General features: G+C 36.3%; 1 protein-coding gene across 6 annotated transcripts in view; it reads left to right on the top strand.

The window, feature by feature from the left end:
* Positions 1-18,660, top strand: part of PRP4K (pre-mRNA processing factor kinase PRP4K) — a 50,557-nt gene extending 31,897 nt beyond the window's left edge. For 2 of the 6 annotated variants that reach the window (XM_073332159.2, XM_073332154.2), the window contains 11 exons: positions 1,344-1,434; positions 2,149-2,296; positions 3,272-3,409; positions 5,851-6,004; positions 11,845-11,959; positions 12,530-12,681; positions 13,296-13,382; positions 14,597-15,349; positions 15,860-15,905; positions 16,430-17,370; positions 18,469-18,660. In XM_073332159.2, coding sequence (XP_073188260.1) covers positions 1,344-1,434; positions 2,149-2,296; positions 3,272-3,409; positions 5,851-6,004; positions 11,845-11,959; positions 12,530-12,681; positions 13,296-13,382; positions 14,597-14,800 — 1,089 coding nt within the window. In that variant the 3' untranslated portion in view covers positions 14,801-15,349; positions 15,860-15,905; positions 16,430-17,370; positions 18,469-18,660. The remainder of the gene's footprint in view (positions 1-1,343; positions 1,435-2,148; positions 2,297-3,271; positions 3,410-5,850; positions 6,005-11,844; positions 11,960-12,529; positions 12,682-13,295; positions 13,383-14,596; positions 15,350-15,859; positions 15,906-16,429; positions 17,371-18,468) is intronic. The other 4 variants (XM_073332158.2, XM_073332155.2, XM_073332157.2 and 1 more) reach the window with 4 other exon arrangements.
* Positions 18,661-19,319: the final 659 nt, after the last annotated feature.

Below are 19,319 nucleotides of genomic sequence, written 5' to 3'. Positions count from 1 at the left end.
ATTTTCACTAAATAATTTACAATACATACATGCAATCTAATGGGATATTTGGGGCTTTGAAAGCATCATGTTTGCATGTACATTCAGTGACCTGCTTATTTACATGCAAACATCCCAAAATGTGTTAAGGATGGATTTTTCTTTTAAGGAAACAAAACATAAAAATCATGGAATTAATGATTCATACCAAATGTCATTCTTTAATTATAAGTGATGTCACCACAAACAAGGGGATAACAAAAAGCCATTGTAGTGCCACTCCATTAACAACAAAAGAAAACCCTTTAAAATGGAAAAAAGGTAAAATTGTTGGGAAAATATTTTTATTTTCAAGATTTTACAACCATGATGTAAACAATAGAGATAAAGAATAAAAATAAAATGTAGGAAAGTACTTGATGTTGTTCCATTTAAAATAGCTTATAGATGGTTGACAGTTTCTGGAAGGGAAATGCTTATCGCTTAATTGAAAGTGCTTTTTTAGTTTTGTATATACACCGGACCCTCGCTAGAACGCGGGGTTCGGGATCCATGCGCGGTACCTCGTTAACGCGGGGACTGTGTTATAGCAGGGGCCTCATTACCATGGATCCCAATTTAAATATTTAAATTTGGGATCCTTCGGCGTGACTGTGCTATATGCGAATCTGCACTATAGCGACACGCGCTCTAGCGAGAGTCTGCTGTACTTTTTAAATTTGTCATACTGATATTGATGGTTATATATTGCTTGTAGTTGTCTCTTGCTGATTCACAGTATTGATAGTAATATCCATTATGAATGAAGTAAGAAGCAATTTCACAAAAAATTCAAGCATACCACCACCTCAGAATATCCTTTTCTAATTTTGACAATTATATTTTAGTTTTATTTATAATTGATAATTTACTAATAAATATATTGTAGTATTTTTTGGTAAAAATATCGAACTCTAAATAATATGACACTGTAGTATTTTGCAGTTAAACTTTCCGAGAAGCTGGGGGAGAGACCACAAATCTTGTGTGTTACTAGGAGTGTACATTAATGATTTACTAAATTTTACTTATGGTAGCAACAAAAGCTTTATGTATCTCTATATTTAGTAGTAGTTCTATTGATTTTTCTCTCATAATTCTCATACATTGGTGCTTAAGGGATATTGTGTGTTTGATACTTCCTTTCCTGAAAGGTCAATTTATTATTTGAACTGTAGAAATAGAAGAATATTTGTTAGGAAAGAGATGATAGATAACTGAATGGATTTCTAGTTTTCATAAGTAAGTGTTATGAAAAATCGCAGTTATATACAAAAAAAGTATTTTGAATATAATAAAAAAGCTAATTCTCTGCTTTATTTCAGAGTGCTCGTCTTAGGGCTGCTGGCTTTGGAAAAGACTTCAAAGAAAACCCCAATCTCAGGGATAACTGGACTGATGCAGAAGGCTATTATCGTAAGTATTTTTTGCCAACTTAATTTATATTGTTGTCTAAAATAGGGTTGCTAAATGTAAAAGCACCTTATTGAAAAGATCTGCAAAATTATTTTGAAATTGCATACCACAGTGCCATCACTTAAAGTGTGGCTCACCCAAAGCAGCTGCATGTTCCTGCACTATAGTGCTCTGCCAAACTGCTCACAGGTGTGTCACAGAATCTAACAGTCAAAGTAAAATTAAAACCTATCCAAAGTTATTTACAGCCATGAGACCTCCCTCCAGAAGGAAGGGTTACGTCAGCACGCTTGCCATGATCTGAAACCAAGAAAAACAGCATGAAAAGAACCTTGATGCCCATCGTGCTGTAGTTGTCACCCAGGACTCAGAATGGAAGCGCTTCAGTGAGCACATTTCTTCACTACTCAATGTTAAACTCAGCAGCAGTTAATAAAGACCAACAGAACCTTTCTTGTAATGGGGTGAAATGGGCATGCAACTTCTAACATTGTTTATGAAAAGACTCCTGACCAAAGGAAGCACAGTTTCACTTCCCCACAATTTCCACAAACCTAGCTACAAAGCTCTGTAGACTTGACACAATAATTAAGTGACTGCACTGTGTATTTTTGTTTTTTTCAGAACTATACAGAAAATTTTTTTTTCAATTATTCTATGTGTGTGTACGTAGCTCAGAATTTATCTTATTTCCCTGTTCATTTTCTTTCCTAGGTGTTAACATAGGTGAAGTTCTAGATAAACGTTACAATGTTTATGGTTACACTGGCCAGGGAGTTTTCAGTAACGTAGTGCGAGCCAGAGATATGGCAAGAGCAAACCAAGAAGTGGCAGTCAAAATAATCAGGAACAATGAACTTATGTAAGTCATGTTTTGTTAAATAGTAAAATAATGGGATTTACAGCACTAATAATCTAATCATAAAGGTGGGGCTAATAATAATCTTATTAATTATATGTATTGAAAAAATTTCTAGAAAATCTTTCAGTACTTGGTTTTATTCCCACTTGATGTTTCAAGTGAAATAATCTCAGGTCTATCATAGTCAATAGAAATCAAAATCCGATTGATTACATAATTATACATTTTAATAAATATTTGGTATCAGAGGAGTAAGACTCTGCCTACGTGGAAAGTAAATTATTTGCAGCTCTTTTGAGAGCTGGAGTCCCTTGTTGGGTAATATAAATGTTACAGTAAACAATATTATCCAGCATAGTTGCAATACTGTGAATTTAAAGTTCACTGCTTTTGTAATTTTCTTTCCTTTCTCCATGAAGAGGATTTTCAGTGTAAACCTCCCCTATCTATTTTAACTAGCGGTCTCTCATTTTGTTACTTTGTTTTCCATTAATTAGCTCACAGATTATATTTAAATGTGAATCTGGATGTGAATTTAAATATTAAGTGAACTCTCTGTATCATGTGCAACCCATTCAGCAGAAGATCTGCTAACAAGTATAGTACAGTTTGTTAAATAGATATTGGATTGATTTTTTTTTTTTTTTTAAACAGCAACTCTCTCAAAACCTAGCATTGAGTCAAACCTCACAACCCTGGGTGGTAGGGCGAAGTCTTACCTCCATTTTACATATGGGAAAAGGCAAAGAGAGGTTTTATATGGACATATGAAACACAAAAAGGTCCAGTCATTTGTCAAAGACAATAGATGTTGAGACTAAAACTCAGATCTTTTGACTTTTAGGGATGTGTTAACCATAAGACTGTTACTGCCTTCCTAACTTTTTGAGAGCCAGCCAACATAATGTTCATGTTGGATGTGATGTATAGAATGTCAATAAGTTCTGGGCCCAAAATGTATTTCTTTGTTTTTAGGCAAAAAACTGGTCTCAAAGAACTGGAATTTTTGAAGAAGCTCAATGATGCAGATCCAGATGACAAATTTCATTGTCTGCGATTGTTCAGGCATTTTTATCACAAACAGCACCTCTGTCTGGTATTTGAACCACTCAGGTAAAATGAATATGTACTGAATTGTGTACAAAAATGAAAGTAGATTTAAGTGCATTTTAATCTTTTGTACTCTTAACTTGTACATTTTCTTTACATTTGGACTTTTTACATTCTGCTCTTAATATGTCGGTAAACTTACTTAAAGAAATCAGTTCAAAAACTGATTCACAAATATACCGAGTACCACCACACTATTTTAATCTACTTAAAATGACAATGTCAGGGTGACATCTGGTCCGGACAATTGGCAATTCTTTTTACCACTATATTTTTCTTTCCTAACATTCATAGTTCCTTCTTCATCTGGGATGGTTTCAGAGGTTCAGAATGCATTCATATCATTTGCTAAGTATGTCTGAGGACATGTTACCTGTGTGTATACAACCATGTAGGATACATTCAGAGAAAAACAATCAATAGAGTGATTCAACCTTTAATTTTTCCTCCAAAATGGTATAAATGTTCAGATTTCTTGTGACAGACTAGATTCTGTACTTTGTATTTTATGACAGTGGACTCAAAAATGTGTACTATGCAACTCTTTTGGGGTTACATTTCTACACCAAGACTATCAGAGTACTATGAATCCTAAGCTTTGTATGTGTACAATCAAGTAATTTTCCATGTATCCTGGGGAAAGTAATATTGAGGTTTATGAAGTAATAATTGTATGCTGTGACGGGATCCCTGGGGTATACCTTGGAACTGGGGCACTGCTGTGCCCTCTTAACTCTTTAGCTGTCTCTCAACTCTGGGCTGTCTCTCACACTCCTTTGCTAGTGACAAGCAACAAACCCCTCCAGGCACTGTTATCACTCAGTACAACAGCATGTGGAGCCCCACACCTAGCTAAGTTGTGTGAATGCTCCCTGAGCCCCTCTCAAATCACACAGAGAAAGCCACCAGAAAATCTCCCAATCCCCCAGCCTTGCACCCCAGAACTGTATCATCTTGCCCTGGTCAGAAGCCTAACCAGTATAAGTGCATTGCCCAGTCTGCCCCTCCCTCAATGTGGAGAGGACACAAACTAGCCTTTGTAAACTCAGCTGAGATTTCCCAAGCACTTTAACCAAAACACACTGTTTTAGGTAAAATATAAAACAGATTTATCTACAGAAAGATAGAATTGAAGTGATTATAAGTGGTGGGCACAAAAGGTCAGAGATAGTTACCAAAGAAAATAAAAGGTAAGTGTGTAGTCTAAATCTTAAACCTTGTTAGACTAGGTACTATTTGGATCAAGCAGTTTTTCTCACCCACTGGATATTGTAGGTAGGCCACAGATCTTAATGTACAGGCTTCCCCTTTTAGCCTGGGACCAATCTCCTCAGTTCAAGTCTTTGTCTTCCCAGCATTCTTGTTGCTTCCAGTGTAGGTTGGGGAGGAGAAGGGTAAAAGCATGATGCCACTCTCCCTTATTTTATATCCTCAGTCATGTGCCTGGAAAACACTGGCCGAGACATGTCCTTGTGGGCTTTGCTGAGTCACCAAGTTGAGCAATCTCCCATTGTGTGATGCTTGCTCAGCCCTCTTACAGCATTGTAAATCCCTTGATTACAACTCCCCTGCTCATTAATGGTCTTTCAATGCCTGTCCAGGTGTTGGTCACCTCCTTTGTTGTCACTGGAGAACTAGCAGTGGACAACTTGCAAACTTACAACATATTTCAATAACAGCCATGCAGGAAAATCTCATAACTTCATACACTCTAATGATATACATATTCTGACAGAACAGTGGGTTTCAGTGGATCGTGACCTTTCATATGAGATCTTACAATGCATGCTTTGTTTTAAATATCACAACCATATATGAATGATGAATATGGAAGTTGCAGGATGCTACTTGGAGGTACAGCGTGTCACAATAGACTAATAACCTGAGACCAAAGGATGTTGTTTTATGGAGCACCCAAAAGTTACCAGCATGCAGAAATCTTTTTGTCCTCAAATTCTCTGCTGTATTTGGCTGTTAAGTCCCTTTGATCTGCTAGTTTGATAAATATTAGCCAATCTATTTGCCTATGCCAACAACCAACATGGCCACCTCAACTTCTGTATTTCTCCTCCCCAAGTCCCAGTCAATATGTTTTCCTGCCCTATTTTGTCCCTTGAGAAAATTTACAAAAGACCATACAGCTGTTGAGAAACTATCATAGTTTTTACACAAATGAGACCCTCCGTGAATCCTAATGAAGTTGCATAACTGTTAGAAAAGCACAGTCATGTCAGTAACTGTATAGCATCTCTTGCTCTGAATGGCTACTATTTCAGTATATGGCCTGATGACAAGGAATCTATTTCAAGTTGGTCTGGTTTAAGTGATTTTTTTCCTACTGCCTAAAAGAGAATTAGTTTATATACATTAAAATTGATAATTAAAATATAAATATGCTATTCCTTGTTTAATATTTTTCCTATAATTTTTATATACATAAATAGTATGAATTTACGAGAGGTACTGAAAAAGTATGGAAAGGATGTCGGTCTCCACATTAAAGCTGTACGGTCCTACAGCCAGCAATTGTTCCTGGCATTAAAACTACTTAAGAGATGTAACATCCTACATGCTGATATTAAACCAGACAATATTTTGGTAAGTAATATTTAACACTATAAGACAGCCTGTGCAAAATACATTTTTGTTTGAAAAGGGTGTTATCTGAATTTTAAAGTCCAAATTTTGTCATCCTTTTACTCGGAAAAAAAGCTTTTGATTTTGTATTAGGACAAAATATAATCATCATGGTATAAATAGTAAATAAGAAAATAACTGTAATTCAATCAAATATTCTCTGCTTCCAATTAAAAAACTTTAACACTAAACATAACCTGGTAACCTGGGATTTTATCCTTTAAACCAGCACAGTGACTGCCCAGATCCCCCTTCATGTTCCACTCATACTTCTTTAAAAAGAGGGCTTCAGTATTGCAAAGTAAGGAAGCATTCTTTCTGATAAGAAAGATTTTTGACTTCTTTAAAGATAATGGAAGAAAATGCTCCCTTTTTGTGAGTGTGCTAGCAAAGACATGTCTGCTGCAAGAGCCAAACATGCTAGCTGGCTCTAAATTGAGATGATTCCTTTTGTTCGTATGAGGGAAGTGGGAAAGACTCCTTAAACTCTCTTCCCTGTACCCTTGCAGCAGAGGATAGGCATAGCGTCATGGGAGTTAAACACCAGAACACAGGTTGCTTTTGGTTCACTTGATGTATTTGTGGGCCATATGACAGATTCAAATCCTACAGAATCTGAGCTTTCACTTACTTAAAAATGTAAGTTTCTAGTCTTCCTGGTTGTGAAAATAACCTAAATATGAACCTAGTGTAAGCAATTAACTGTCTTTTGAGTGTGCATCAATTTGAAACAATATCTAGGATCCATTAACTCCTTGTTATCCTTCATTAATCCTATTGGGGTGTTAACTCTAAAGCAGAGGTTCTCAAACTTCATTGCACCACGACCCCCTTCTGACAACAAAAATTACTACACGACCTCAGGAGGGAGGACCAAAGCCTGAGCTCACCTGAGCCCCACTGCACTGGGTCCGGGGGCCAAAGCAGAAGCCCCAGGACTTCAGCCCCAGGCAGCAGGGTCTGTAACCTGAGCCCCACCGCCCAGGGCTGAAGCCCTTGGGCTCAGACTTTGGGCTTGGGCTTCAGTCCTGGGCCCCAGCAAGTCTAACGGCAGCCCTGGCAACCCCATTAAAATGGGGTCGCGACCCACTTTGGGGTCCTGACTCTCAGTTTGAGAACTGCTGCTCTAAAGCATAATCATGGTATTTTAAATAATAACATTAACTATGTAACTGCTGATTACTTTAGTGGATGGGAGGGGGTGGACGCAAAACTCTAAAAGTAGGAATTTGGAATTGCTGTAGGGAAAGAAATGCAGGGGATAGACAGAAGGAGAATAAAAGAATGGGAAGGTAGAGAAACAAAATTAAGAAAGCAACAAAGGGCAGAAATAAGTAGCTTTAAATGTGAGCTTATTTTTTCATGGAGGGATGCTGAGTAGAACAATAAGATACTGAACAAATAATAGAGAATACCTGAAAGTTTAATAAGTAAAAACCATATTCTACCCTTGAGTTTTATGCAAATAACTGACTTGAGGGCCATACAGGGTCTTAAATTTATACCCTGGCCGTTTAAAAAAAAAAAAAAAGATAGAGAGAGGGCCAAATTTATATGTAGTATAACTTCTTTGAAGCCTCCAATAACAAATTTGGCTCTGTTTCTGTAAAAACACGTGTTAAAAAGCTGTTTTTAATGGTCAAGTTAACTTAGGCTTGGTCTGCAGAAGTGGTTTTCAACCTCTTTTCATTTGCGGACCCCTAAAAAATTTCTAATGGAGGTGCCAGACCCCTTTGTGAACTTAGACATATTCTCAAAAACAGCAGGGGGTCTGGTGGCACCTTAAAGACTAACAGATTTATTTGGGCATAAGCTTTCTTGGGTAAAAAACCCACTTCTTCAGGGTGCATCTGAAGAAGTGGGTTTTTTACCTATGAAAGCTTATGCCCAAATAAATCTGTTAGTCTTTAAGGTGCCACCAGACTCCCTATTGTTTTTGAGAATACGTCTAACAGATTTATTTGGGCATAAGCTTTCATAGGTAAAAAACCTACTTCTCAGATGCACCCTGAAGAAGTGGGTTTTTTACCAAAGAAAGCTTATGCCCAAATAAATCTGTTAGTCTTTAAGGTGCCACCAGTCTCCCTGTTGTTTTTGTGGATACAAACTAACACGGCTACCCTCTGATACTTAGATGTATTCTGTGGATCCCCAAAGGTCCATTGACCACAAGTTGAAAACCACTGGTCTACACTACAAACTTTTGTTGATATTACCATGTCATTCAGAGGTGTGGAAAATCCACACCTCTGAGTGATGTAGTTATACCAACCTAGTCCCCAGTGTAGACGGCGCAAGCTCTCTCCTGTCAGCATAGGTAGCGTCTTCACTAAGTGCTAGAGCAGCGCTATAACTGTAGACAAGCCCTAAGGCACAGCTAGGGTTAACTTGATTCTTCCCTCCCAATTCTGAGCTTGCATGAATGGAAAATCCAGTTTGCCTAATTATCTTGTTTAATTTGACTGTTCAAAGAGATTAATCTTTTCTAACCCGACTATATTATAGATATGATACATCTCTCTCTGGCTGAACTGTGTTAAAATAACTTTGCTTTTCTTAAATACATTTTTAAAAATCAAATATATTGAGTTAGAATCCCCTGAGGGAAATCTGAATTGTTCCCTTAATGTTATCTAAGGTGAGAAGTCTGACTAATTTGAACTGATGGATGGCTTCCCTCTGTTCTCTTGAAAGCATCAACTAAGAAATAATGTCAGTGCTTAGAAGCATGACTTATAATAGTATTATAAAGGATTATAAAGACTTGAAATAATGAAGAGGATTAAGTTAAATGGAATAAGTCCAAAAACTCCTACTCTAGCTCTCCACACAAGTATCCAGAAACCAATTTAAGTGCTCAGATTGACAGGTTATATTATACATTTTAAGGTTCAATCAGGACTTTCTTCTATGTTCCCTACAAAGTTTGAGCTTGGCTTAACTAATCTGTGGTCTGCCAGCCACAAAATGAGAGTAGATTTTTTTTCCCCAAGATGATTATATCTCTTATTAGCATGGTTGAAATAATCTGTAATAAATTTAACAATGTAGTATAATCATTTTAACCAAATAGATGTCTGAAAAAAGTGAGCAGGCAAGAACTTAAGACTTTCTCTATTTCTAAAATTTCCTATTTACTCAATGACTGAAAGAGGTTTCCACCTATAACATAGTTAAAATATTGAGTTTTAAAAATTGCCCACATGAGTAAGAATACAACTGTTCAAATATTTTAAAGCTAATCTTTAGACCTCTTTGTGAAAAACAAAGGCTTTACGTAAGGAATCCTAAAATAAGCATTCTGTCTTTCAGTTTGTCTGCCCAAGAAGCCTTAAGTGCACCCTTTCAAAAAAGGAAATCAAACTGTGAAAGATCTTAAGGCCTCATTTCCCATCCAAGTATGATTTAAAAAAAAAAAGTAATGTCCTTTTATGAGTTGTCAGCAACCCCTAGAAATTATAGCGATCCAAGCCATCAGTGCGATCCTCATTTTGATAAAGGAATTCTCTATGGCATCCAACCATTTACACACACATACAGGACAATGTGTTCTAATAGAAAAATAAAGTTCTCACCTTTATGATGATATCTTCAGTTTATTCAGGGTCATCTCCAGCATTCGCAAATATTTCTGAATAGAACTTCAAAAATTCTTGTATGCTTTTTCCCTTTGGTGTTTTTTGTATTAGTCATACTAGAAGTTCTGGCTCAATTTAGAATTTTGCTTTTTTCAGTGTATAAAAGTTAGTTTTCACTTTTCCATTCATTCTACAAACAGAAACAAAAAACTACATGCACATGCAACTTTACCCCTTTTTTCTGAGAGAAAATCCTGCTATCAAAAAATTCCAGAGGCGAGTGACTGTAAAGTTAATCTCTGGAGTGCAGTGCGGTCTCGTACTTAAACTTGTGTGAAAAGTAGTGAAGTGCATTGCTTTAATCTTAGCAAATGCCTGTTCAACTTGTGAAAGCTGAATAATATAACAAATAATAAAATAACATGTTTTTTGACTACTTGAATATATATATGTCCTACTGGAATATTTTTTCATATTAAAGATTCTAAATTTTATTACAGTACATACAAAATGAATACTAATGTTCGTAAATGACTTCAACAAATGTTCTAACTTTGTATTGGAGGCATGAATTCTATTCCAAACAGTCTAAAACTTTGTAGAATATTTTTTTTGGCTAGTCCTTATAGTTGATTCATTTCATTTAATATGAGGTATTTAAGTCTTATTGGTGGTGTGGTAATCTAATAGAGGCTGTATGTTTCCAGCTATAAGAATATTTACCCAAAAAATGACATGAACTATGTAATATTAATTAGCTAATAAGTACTAATTCCGATGTGCATTGTTATTACTGACACAGTAAGTTGATATATGAATACCAGATTTAGAGAGTGAGAATTTTAGCCAGCTCTCTGGATTGGCAACAGAGCTGAGTGCTGCAGTTCATGCTATCCAGGTATGGAAGTGACTTTTGTTTGCTCTGTTCTTGGGATCATTGGAACTTGGCTGCATTGCAGAAGTGACTCTCTTGCGCTCTGAGTGGAAAATTATGTGCCTTCATTACATGAGCACATTCTGGACTGATCTTCAGACAGGGAATGTTGTCTAGTTCTGCGCAGGCTGCTACCCTGTCTAATTCTCTGGAGCAGGGATTCTCAAACTTCTTTTTTGCTGGGCCCTGCTTTGAAAATATTTCAGGCTGTGATGACCTTCCCCACCCCACCCTTGGTACTGGACATAACTTTCACTGCATCAGTGCAGATCCCTACAGAGCTAAGTAACCATATCGTTCCCCCACTTACTTCTGCACTGCTGCTGGCAGCAGCACTGCCTTCAGAGCTGGGCGGCCAGCCAACAGCCACTGCTCTTCGGCTGCCTAGCTGTGAGGCAAGGGAAAAAATGATCCCAATAGCCTTGCAACCTCCTTTTGGGTCAAGACCCCCAGTTTGAGAAACTCTGCTCTAGAGAAGTAGATTGGTGAAGATTTAGGGGATCCTCAGGACCTTTTATATGACCAACTTTTGATCAAGCCAAATATGGCAAGGAAGAGCCATTTCTCTGATGACGGGGAAGAGTGACTAGGACTCTACTACTATTTGAAATGTGTATTGGTTCTGTATTTGGGGGAGGCGCACTCTGAGTTTGTGCCAGCTCAGAATTTGTGTATGTTTCTTTTGAAGACACATTTGAATGTAAATAATCTTCACTTATTAATCTTGCACATTGTTCGGGCTCAAGAATGGCAGCCTGGGGAGCAGATTCCAGCCTTTCTCACCAGGTGTCATTCTTACTGTGTACCTAGAAGAAATCTTTTTTTTAAAAAAATTGAACACACAGTTCTTGGACATATTTGTCCATGGTTTTAATTTTTTTTTGTCAATCATGTTAACTGATTATTTTTGGTGGGCTAATAGCGCATGCATTTGATATAAGTAGAGAGAAAATATAAATTTGGAAATGTTATTTAATAGTCTCTCAGTTTATAGATAAACAACTGTAAAATTAGTCATATTGATCAGTAAAAATGAATTTTAAAGTCAGTAGTTTTTATGATGTAGTGCCATTCATTGTCATTTCCAGTTTAAGAAGGAATTACAGTTTCATTAGAATACGAGGAACCAAGATAGAGTAAGGGGAACAAATGTTAAAGTTAGTTAAGGGGATTATTGGATGATTTGAGATTGTCTTGTTACTGGTGTGTGACAGTTTATGTACTATCACAGCATCAGTGACAATCTGTGTACTGTCACTGTGCCAGTAAAGCTTTTATTTAATTTGCAGGTGAATGAATCTAAAACCATATTAAAGCTTTGTGATTTTGGATCAGCTTCACATGTTGCAGATAATGACATCACACCATATCTTGTCAGTAGATTTTATCGAGCTCCTGAAATTAGTAAGTTTATCTGACGTATTTCTCTCGGTATTTAAATTACGTAAATACTTGACTGGTAATTATCATACATGGCCATATGTATTTGGAACATTGATGCTTCATAGATAATCTAAAAACTAAAACCAAAGTTAAAACAATAATCTTAATGTAGCCAGTCCCGCGATCTATCAGTAGCAGAACACACTAGCATCTGGTGAAAGAGAGCTTGAGATGCTCATTGTTTGGTCCTAGTCGGGCAGGGATTTGAGATGTTGCAGAGGCAGAACAGACGGACTTTGGTGAGCAGAAGCTCACATGACCTTTCCAGGGGGGAGGGGTAATTTTGGTTGACAGTTTCCACTGTTTTTTATTTTGTGGTGGCCAGGGCAAGATACAGTTAAAGCCCACTGTCATGGGAAAATGGAAAGACTTTCTTTCTCTTCCTTTGATACTTTATTCTTCTTAGGAATATGAGTTTTAAGGTAGTTCCTAAATCAGGGTTTACAGGATCTTTTTGCTCTTGCGGGATGTTATGTTTATGCCTGCTTTTGTGATATTAACTGATATAATCAGAAAACTCTTCTGTTTCAGTTATAGGAAAAATCTATGATTATGGTATAGATATGTGGTCAGTAGGCTGCACGTTATATGAACTTTATACAGGAAAAATACTGTTTCCTGGCAAAACCAATAACCATATGTTGAAACTTGCCATGGACCTCAAAGGAAAGATGCCAAACAAGGTAAGAAATGTGTAAACTGTTTAAAATCTCATATGAAATTGCAGTAATGGGCATCATAGTAAACACTGAATTTGGTTTGATGTCTTAAAAGCCAGCATATAACAACCTTTTGACTGTAGAATTTGTATTGATTATAAATCTTATGACGTGAAAGTACATGACTTCTTTTTCTTAGACTATATGTGTTAAGTGAAAGCAGAAACCTCTTTTATACACCGACCTGAAAAAATAAAACACGTAAGTAAACGGAGAATAACTGTGTGTGTTATCCAACTGGTTTGAGTGACGTTTTATTCAGTTTAGTCTTGCCAGAAGCTGGGAATGGGCGACAGGGGATGGATCACTTGATGATTACCTGTTCTGTTCATACCCTCTGAAACACCTGAGATTGGCCACTGTCAGAAGACAGGATACTGGGCTGGATAGACCATCGGTCAGATTCAGTATGGCTGTTCTTATGTTCTAGTCATTTCTCGCTGTTCTCTGAACAAGTGTTAAAAGTGTTAAGTAATTCATATTACTGTAAGGCAGTAGATGTAATCTTCAGTTATGATGAGTCTGAAGTTTTCAAGACAAAAAACTGTACAAAACTCTTGCCTCTGTTTTATTTTCAGATGATCCGAAAAGGTGTATTCAAAGATCAACACTTCGATCAAAATCTCAACTTCATGTATATAGAAGTAGACAAAGTAACAGAAAGGGTAAGTTTTAAATGGACTAACTGAACTATAATTTTTTAAAAAGTTTTTTAACTATAATAATGTTTATGAAATTCAGTAATTAATGCCCTATTAATTAATGTCCTAATTAGTACCAAGATACATTGTGAAGGCTGTTTAAAATATTTTTTTCCCCTGCAGAATGCAGAGAGTTTATTGTGATAGGTTAAATTATGTTCTAGCAACAGGGAATTTCCCTCAGGCTTTGTATTTTAATTTTTAAAAAAATCTGGTTATTCTCAATCATAAACTGAGTGCACTCCTTCATATAATTTAACTTTCAATAAACTTAACTTGAAATTATGAATAAATCTTAATGCTGCTGCCTTCCTTTGTTTTATTAAAATTAGAAAATGTGCAACTTTTATGTGAAATGTTTGTTATAGAATACTCCCTTAAGCCTGGTCTACACTACAGAGTTAGGTCGACGCAAAGCAGCTTACTTCAATTATAACTATGTACGTGTCTATGCTAAAATTTCGCTTCCTCAACATAACTGCCCCACTATCCCAACTTAAAAACCACCTCCACAAGAGGCATAGAGTCAGTATCGATGTAGTTAGGTCGATGCAGCGTCAGTATAAATATTGTGTTGCTTACATCGACTGTTACTGGCTTTCAGAAGCCATCCCATACTGACAGTACAGTCAGTACAAGCGCTTCTGATGAGGACATGCACCACCAACACAAGGAGCATAGTGTGGACTACAAAAGCAATTCAATGACTGTGATGGCTGTATACCGACGTAATTTAGGCCAACATAATTTTGTAGGGTAAATATGCCCCTAGGGATTATAGTGTGTACCACTGAATGTTAGAGTGCACCCTAAGAATGCGTCAAATTGGCAAATATAGAACATGCTTTCTCACTTAGAATTCTCAATATACTAATCCACTGAGTCTCAAATGAAGAGAAGCGGATCTTAAATGAGATGTGCAAGAAAATGAATGCATTTGGCATAAAGCACATTTACTAGTCTTACGTTCAATTTTCAGTATTTCTTTAAGTAACATTTACAGTAATGAGAGTTACAACACTAAATTTGTGTTGGACAGCAGTAAATTTAGGAGGAATAACATCAGAGAGAGAGTGAGTTCTTTAACTGGAATATGTGCTTGTTACTGTGCTCATAGTGGTTTTATTAACTGTGCTAATTTATGTAGAAGTAAATGTTGGTTGCACTTTTTATATTAGGAAAAAGTTACTGTCATGAGCACCATTAATCCAACCAAGGACCTGTTAGCAGACTTAATTGGGTGCCAACGACTCCCTGAAGACCAGCGGAAAAAAGTACATCAGCTAAAGGACTTGTTGGACCAGATCCTAATGTTAGACCCAGCCAAACGGATTAGCATCAACCAGGCTCTGCAACATGCCTTCATCCAGGAAAAAATTTAATTCAGATGAAGAAGTCCAAAGGGTTTGAGTAGTTAAGATACAAAGACTGAAGAAATTTCACAGCAGTTTATTAATGTATATAAACATAAATATTTCCCCTGCAAAGTTAAGGAAGAATGATATATTTGAATTAACACCAAGGCTGATATTTCTTTTAGAAATGTTAGAGTAATTCTGTTTGTGTCTTATGTGAAAATTTTCACTGTAGAACTGTTTTAATTGCCAAGACTGCACACAAGTACAATGCTAATGTATATGGTTGCAGTTCATATATTATAAAAAAAAAAAAAAAAAAAAGCTTGTTATAAAAGAACAGTAATACTGGGTGGTTGATTTGTTTTTAGCAGACTTGGCTTCATTTTTGTCTTTAAAAAATGGCCAGCATAAATGCTGTTTATATTCACGTTTTCCTAGGTGTGTGTGTGCAGGCCACAGCAGCATGCCCTTGGTGTAGTCAGTGCCGAAGGGGGTCTGTTCCTTCTTGAGCCTGCCTGCAGGGATGGTCTCCTCTTTTAAAGCAGGTTGTGTACAACTTTCAGTACACTGAAGGTAAGCTAAACCATCAACATCACCGGTGTTTAAGATGTTATTTTACTGGAACAACTGACAAATGAGAGACAATAGCTTTATGGCAGAATTCCCTGCATGTTTGATAAATGATGTTTTATTTTCTGGCATTGCAACTGTGGCATAGTTACGACTTCTGTTCTGTTCATCACATTTAAAATTTGGAGAATGCGCACTTGATGGATAGAGCGCCTTCAGTGTACTGTTCTTATTACTTTAATTTTTTTAATCAACTTGCTATAGACTTTGTATACATTTTGTTAAATATAGTTCACTATGACATAGAACCAATACTTACAGAAGAGTTTTCATTTACTAATTACATATGTTGGGATCTGATTCTGAAAGACCTTATATCTAAAGGATAGATAGACAACATAATGAAATTTTTAACTATTTGTATGTCATTTTGAAAGTGTACTGCTTTATGCTAAAAGTGTTTCATTTGTTCATTGTTTTCATTATTTGTGATCATGTTGTCTTTCAATACAGGCATAAACCTTCCACTCTTGAACAAAGCAGCTGCTTTTTAAAAGCGGTAATTGCTTCTTTACCTTTTATTTCTTTTGTAAATGAAGCTTTTCTTTAAGAAATGTGACAGTGTTGTCTCTTGCATAAAACAGTTGACACTCACTTATTGTAAAGTGAAGATTGTTCTGCTGCATGTAAAGTGGACCATGCAGATTTCTGTATGTTTTCAGTATGCATCATTAGATAATAAAGTCTTTTGTGAACAAGGCATTTGTAGCCATTTTTAAAAGATTTTGTCTTCAGTGCTGGTAAATCAGGTAATACGTAAGAAGAAACCCTTCATTTTTCTGTAAATCCTTTAATTAAAGGGATTATTAAAAGTTATGATCTTTGGAAGGCGATATTAGACTACATTAATTAGATCTCTAATTATCATCATTGTAAAAGAAAGAAAACAAACCAAAAACCTACAGATACTGTCTATCTGCTTTCATTGTTATGAAATTATTCCTGTAGGATATATGATTGAATTCAGGCTTTAACTAATGTTTGTGCTATTTTTCTCACTTTTCCTTTTGATGGTGCTGAAAGAGAGAAAGGAAAGCGAGGCACAGGCCACTCTACGCCTACTCCATGGGTCTGATTTGATGAGACACCAACTTCACCTTCCTAACAAGGTTATTTCTGACAGCATGTGTAGATAAACATTTAGCAACCAGTTAAAAATAGTTTGAAACATTTGAGTTAGTTATGCAACATGAAGAATCCAGAATCAAACTTTTCCAGTCCATACTGATGTTTTAAATATAATTTGAGACAATAAAAAATGCATCTTTTTATTTCCATTTATTATTTGCATAAAAGGTATAGAAAAAACAGGGATTCAGGGGTTTTTTTGTAATACCCGTTTCAAATTGTAAATAGGACTTCTTTATCCATCTAGGCACAAACATGCACACTTAGTGCAATCAAGGATGGAAAATGAGACTAAGCAGTCATTCTGCTGGTGGGGTGTTCCCCACCAAGGAGATGTAATGAACTACAAAGCAGGCAGGTGATGGGTGATGTTACATGCCTATTTTGAACCTTCAACCTGTCTTTTCTCAGTTTTTATTTTCATTTTTAATGAAAAGTAAATCTGTTCCTACTTCAACGTATTAAGTTTCTTGTTCATACAGGAAATAGAATGCAGATTTCACTCTTACTGAAATGAAGAACTAGATACTTAGTTAATTCCACACAAAGAAATTTGCACTGTTCTGGTGACGCCTATAACATATCCAGCACTTCTGGTGGCAATTTTACACAGATGTAGTGAAATCCTATTGTTTCTGTTGATTTTGACTATTATTTTGTATCCCTATTTAAGAATAATGAAATGAGTTGTCAACTCCAATAGAAACAATGCACCTTATACCTACAGAACTTTTAAAAACTATTCTAAAGAAGAATAAAGTTGCTCGTTTACTTGTTCTTTGTGTTGTAGGTGCCGCTCAAAAGAAGATGATGACCACCAGAAGACATGAACAAAGGTTTCTGTCCTATAAAAGATATGAAAATATTTTTTATGTCTGTCTAATCTTTCTGTTTACAGCATTCATTAGCACTATTGGTAATTTTAAGAATAGTTCTGTTGTGATGGTATTTATATGTAAGATGTGCTTGTTTCATTTCTGGTCGATGTGATTTTGTTGTGATCAAATGTAGGAAGATACACAATACTGTATCTGTTTGCTTTCTTCTTGTAAGAGAAATATTGGGTATGATACTTTTCCTTTAGGAAGGAGTCAACCAAATTTGACGGTAAAATATATATATTTTAGCATCACTGACGTTTTTAAGATTTTACTAGAAGAGGATACAAAATTTTGTTCCCATATTTTATTGTAGCACATGCATTATATATGCTAATACTATCTCTTACTTACCTTTAGCCAACAGAGCAAACATTGTAACTAGGGAGGTGGGTTATGAGAAATTGTTGAAAAACAAGTGGATCCTGGTCCTTGGCCCTCCTCCAGCTCCCTTTGTGCTTTTCTGGCAGAACAAAGGAGTTGTAATTCTGGCTTGAGCATCCAGCTAAATGGTTCCCCCAGCATGGAAGATTCCTGAGTGGTATAGAGACATAGTTACCTATTTGCCACGCCTCTCCCTCTCAACCTTTAGTGTAGGGGAGAGTTGGATGTGTGACTGGAGTGGTGCTGAACTCTGCTGATTCCCAGCTGTGGCAAACTGGTACAAAATAGAAGAATCCCTGAAGCTGCCATTTGCAGTTGGCTTTTGGATGAGGGTGGTATACAGCTATATTTGCTGCCTCCACACCTCAGGCCCTGTGCGACGTGAAACTCGGCTGAACCCAAGCATTTAACCCATGATCTGTGTCTCATGGTGACTGAAAATCAGCAAAAAACAAACTAAAAGTGCTTTTGAATCTGGGCCCCCTGATGAGAATTAAATGCAGTGGGAATGTATATTAAAAAATCTCTTTACTACTTATATTTGTTATGTATGTTGCTTAGGTGAATACATATAGGTTGACATAATTGAAAACCATTTTAAAATAAAATTGTTAATGAATTTTGATTTTGAATCGTCACATCTTTTAATAATGTTTTTCCATCCATATATAGGGTAAGTGGCCGTAAACCTCTGAAGAACCTTTGAATATATTGATCCAGAAGGCTGATCATTCTGTGAGAATGCAGGAGATATAACTTAATCTTCTACAGTGTATTAAGTCATCAACTGTAACTCATAGTTATAGCAGCAAATGTTCAAAGTGGCAATTGCTTCAAGTTAATAAAATAAGATTTTGGAACTTATTTGCATTTTGTGTTTTTTACTTTTGCTCTGTTTATAATGTTGATAATATAAAGCTTTAAAATACTTTTTTCAAATACTTGCATACACTAAATCATAACATGCCAGTGTCATTCTTCAGATTCCGTTTTCTCTGCTCGAGTTTAGGCCAGCACTGAGGTACCAGAGGTGTTCAGTTACCTGCTCCATCACACACTTTCTGTGTGACCTTGAGCAAGAGTCATTTAGTCTCTTTGTGCCTCAGTTCCCCATCTGTAAAGTGGGGTAATAGTGCACAGGATTTTGTGAAGATAAATACGTTAAAAATTGTATCACACTAATGGGGGCCGTTAGTGACTAAGATAGATGGCTGTAGCTTAATTGGGATAAGAGTGTAAAGATTGTAGGATGGGAAAAGCAGCCTGATGAAATGGCGAGGATTATGTTGCCTCTTTAATTCAGAGGTTGTGCTTGCCATTTGTTTTTAAGTGTATTGTTGATTCACTAGCTTCTTGGACAGGATGGCTAGCTGTCTTCATCTAGCCAAGAAGTTCTAACTCTTTTGGGTGCAGACCTTATTCACCATGTCACTGTGTCACTTTGAGGTTACAGTATAGCAATGTAATCTAGATGGTACAATACCTTAAATCAACTTAAAAGTAATGCTGAATGTGGTGGCTTA

This window comes from Lepidochelys kempii, chromosome 2, assembly GCF_965140285.1.
Source record: "Lepidochelys kempii isolate rLepKem1 chromosome 2, rLepKem1.hap1, whole genome shotgun sequence".
Lineage (NCBI taxonomy): Eukaryota > Metazoa > Chordata > Testudines > Cheloniidae > Lepidochelys > Lepidochelys kempii.
The sequence above is the reverse complement of the archived record's forward strand: the minus strand, read 5'-3'. Positions and strand labels throughout refer to the sequence as shown.